At 35.0% G+C, this 3,917-nt stretch overlaps 1 protein-coding gene across 1 annotated transcript; it reads left to right on the top strand.

Annotated features, from left to right (window-relative positions):
* Window positions 1–2: 2 nt before the first annotated feature.
* Window positions 3–3,425, top strand: LOC111686878 (centaurin-gamma-1A; the record flags this gene model as incomplete). Its single annotated transcript, XM_046956020.1, has 6 exons — window positions 3–939; window positions 1,003–1,482; window positions 1,607–1,724; window positions 1,803–2,021; window positions 2,346–2,490; window positions 2,560–3,425. Coding segments are annotated over 6 exons (2,346 nt in total), but the record flags the coding sequence as incomplete, so codon positions are not given.
* Between the last annotated feature and the right edge of the window lie 492 nt (window positions 3,426–3,917).

The raw sequence follows: 3,917 nt of genomic DNA on the forward strand, positions 1-3,917 counted from the left end.
TCTCACAACGTTTACCCCTACCCGCAAATGTTACCTCCCGACCCACTACACCCCAGGGCACACGTTTGGGCATAGCCTCCTATCATCATAACTCACAAAATGGCAGCAATACCAATGGTTTTGCTTCTTCAAACTCTTCCTCCAATTCCATGCAATCGGGAGCTGGAGCTGCTGCCGCTGGTAATCTCACCCTACCCCATAGACATCATGTACTTTCGAGTTCAACTCATCATATACCCATGCGCATGAGTGCAGATTTTGTGCATCAAGAACAACAGCATAGTCTGCCGCCCACGGCAGCAGGTGGTAATGCTCAGAAGTTGTGGCAGGCACAACAGCCACAAGAAACCCAACATGTACAATTGAGATCTCATCATAATCGCGAGCGAGAACGTGAATGCTATAATATGACCAATGAAAATAACAATATAACCAAATATAATCCCCAGGGTACGAATTCACAAAATAGTTCGGCCTCCGAGCAATTGGCTCCCCTGTCGTTGGTGCCTTTAAGAGAAAAAGACTCGAATTTGACAGTGAGTGGTAAGGATTTGCCTACACCCACTTCAACGCCCACGGCCAGTAGAAAATCACGCAGAAGATCGAATCTCTTTATACCCTCCTCCTCGAAAAAGGGTGAGAAAGAAATGAAAAATGGTGAATTGGGTAGCGGTCGCTCTATACCCATAAAACAGGGTTATTTGTACAAAAGATCTAGTAAATCTTTAAATAAAGAATGGAAAAAGAAATATGTTACTTTGTGTGATGATGGTAGACTTACCTATCATCCTTCACTACATGATTATATGGATGATGTGCATGGCAAAGAGATACCTTTGCAATATGTTACTGTAAAGGTGCCGGGCCAGAAGCCTAGAGGTTCTAAGTCTATAATAACAAACAGTGCTTTGACCACTTCCATGTTGTCCACCAATAATGGTAAGTTTTGTTAAAATCTTTTAATTTTAAAGAAAATGTATTTATGTTGATTTTATTTCACAGCATTCGAACCCCTTAAAGAGTCGGCGGTTAAATCGAATTCATCCCAACAAACCAGCGGTGACGAAGGCATAGCCATGTCCAATTCTAACTCTCAAACCTTTATAGCGGGCGCTGGAGAGAACTCACAGCGTGAACTTTTAGCCGTTAATGCTTCCAATAAATTGGAGGCTCAAACCCCTAATGTTAAGAAACGTCATAGACGCATGAAGAGCAGTAGTGTTAAATCCAATGAAATTGATGATTCAGATGGTTATGAATTCTATATCGTGTCTTTGGACTCCAAACAGTGGCATTTTGAGGCAGCCAATTCGGAGGAACGAGATGAATGGGTGGCCGCCATAGAACAGGAGATTTTCAAGAGTCTTCAAACCATAGAAAGTACCAAAATGAAGCCGGCCACCACTAGTGAATTGGCCTCGATGGTGACGATACGTACACGCGTACCGGGTAATGGCTATTGTGTCGATTGTGATGCACCAAGTGAGTAAAAATGTTGGGTTACAATTTTTTTATTTCCTTTCTTATAATTTTCTTTTGATTTTATTGTAGTTGTTGTAAAATTCAATGAATTTTCTTTAATATTTGTTTTTGTTTTCATTTATAGATCCCGAATGGGCCAGTTTAAATTTGGGCGTTTTAATGTGCATTGAATGTTCGGGTATTCATCGTAATTTAGGTTCTCACATCTCTAAAGTACGCTCTTTGGGTCTAGACGATTGGCCGTAAGTATTTGCACGAATGAATGTATTTTCAGAGTTTTAAATTCTAATTTTTTTGTTTTTGTTTTTGTTTTCTTTTAGAGCCGGCCATTTAAGTGTTATGCTGGCCATTGGCAATAGTTTGGCTAATTCTGTTTGGGAAGCAAATACCCGCCAGCGTTCGAAACCCAAACCAAATTCATCTAGGGAAGAGAAAGAGTGCTGGATTAGAAGTAAATATGAGGCCAAAGAATTTTTACCTCAACAGAATACAAATACAAATGCTACACCCGGTCAGCAGTTAATTGAAGCTGTGATTAGGTAAGTTTATTTTAAATATCTTTAGCTAAACTCAAGATTGAAAGTTTCAAATCTGTTCTATTCAGTTCTAGTTTAGTTCAAGTGCAGTTTGCAGTTTAGTTCTAGTGCAATTCTAGTTCTGTTCTAGTTCTGTTCTAGTTATGTTCTAGTTATGTTCTAGTTCTGTTCTAGTTCTGTTCTAGTTCTGTTCTAGTTCTGTTCTAGTTCTGTTCTAGTTCTATTCTAGTTCTGTTCTAGTTCTGTTCTTCTTCAGTTCCAACTCATTTATAATTTTTTAACAAAAACATCTTTATTAATTTCTCACTTTCTTCTGTATTATTTTAGATCTGATATGAAATCTATTGTTTTAATCTTGGCTAATGCCAATGCTGAAGTTACCAATGCCAATGTTAGTCCTAGAGATGTTAGGACTCCCCTACTATTGGCCTGTGCCATTGGCAATTTAGCCATAGCTCAACTTTTAATATGGGTAAGTTCCCATTAACTCGTAACAAACAAACTAAACAGATTTGACTTATTCCATAATTTTCCATTACAGAATGGTGCCAACATTAAACATACCGATCATGAGGGACGCACTTGTTTGGCTTATGCTCGTGCGGCTCAATCTTTAGCCACCGCCAAGTCTTTGAAAGCCGCAGCAGCAGCAGCTGCTGCCACACAAAATGCCAGCAGTACTAGTAATACAAATTCGAGTATGGCTAGCAATACTTCATCGTCATCATCTTCGGTATCGAATGCCACAACAACCTCAACAAATTCTCACTCAGCTAACAATAGCAGCAGTACGGCTGCCAATAGCTCCACCAGCAATGGTGGTATACCAGCACCACATTACAGTGTAGAAGAAACAACTGCTTTAGTGGAACTTTTGACGGGTTTGGGTTGTCCCGAATCGGCGCCTCTTACCGCAAGTGGTACTTTACCCAGACGTAGAGATACTTTGGGTACACCTTATGAAAAAACTGTTTCAGGGGTGATATAAATAAATCAATAATTTAAGCATATTTTTTTCTAAAATCTAGAGATATTTTTCGATATATACATCTAGTAACTAGGAGACAAGTAGTTTTTTTTTTAAATATTTAAATTATAAAACAAACAAAAAACACGCTTAGCTTTTTCTAAAAAAAAAAACAAAACAAACAAATCGGTATATTTTAGTTTTTAAATTTTAATTTTAAAAGATTTTAAAGGCCTAAAACTTTAAACAAAAAACTAAAAACCTAAAACCTCATAAATTTTGTAATTTAAATTTTTACAAATTTAAGGTTTTTGTAAAAATTTTCAATTTTGTTAACGGGTGTCAAATTTGGGCTGTTAATTAATTTTAAAACTTTTCTTTAGCTTGCTGTAAAATTTCGTTTTTATTTTTTTGTTCCTTTTTTTTAAAACGTTTTGCTATTAATATTAAATTGTTGAGTTTTCTTCTTTTAATTTTTGTATATTTTTTCCCTTTTTTATTTTTAAGTTTTGTTAATGTGTTTTCTTATTTTACTTTTAAAATCGCTCAACCCAAATTCAATTTAAATCAATTTGTAAATTCTATTGTATTAAATTTTCTTAGCACTCTAGCTCTAGCTTTTATAATTGATTCCCTGTTAATTGTTTTTCTTTTAATTAGTTAATCTCCTCCATTTTGTTTATTATTTAATTTTAACAATTAGCGAAAGAAACAAAAATGAAACCTAGTTTATATAATTGTTTTTAATTGAAAATTATATATTATATGTTTGTATAACTTTTATTGTGTTTGTGTGTGTGTAATGTATATAACTATTATTTTTTTTATTATTATTATCATTATGTTTAAGAAAATTATTTTATAAGTTTTATTATTATTTTTATTAAAAATGCAAAAAGCTATTTAACAAAATATCCCAGAATATCGTTTTT

This window comes from Lucilia cuprina, chromosome 2 (assembly GCF_022045245.1).
Source record: "Lucilia cuprina isolate Lc7/37 chromosome 2, ASM2204524v1, whole genome shotgun sequence".
Classification (NCBI taxonomy): domain Eukaryota; kingdom Metazoa; phylum Arthropoda; class Insecta; order Diptera; family Calliphoridae; genus Lucilia; species Lucilia cuprina.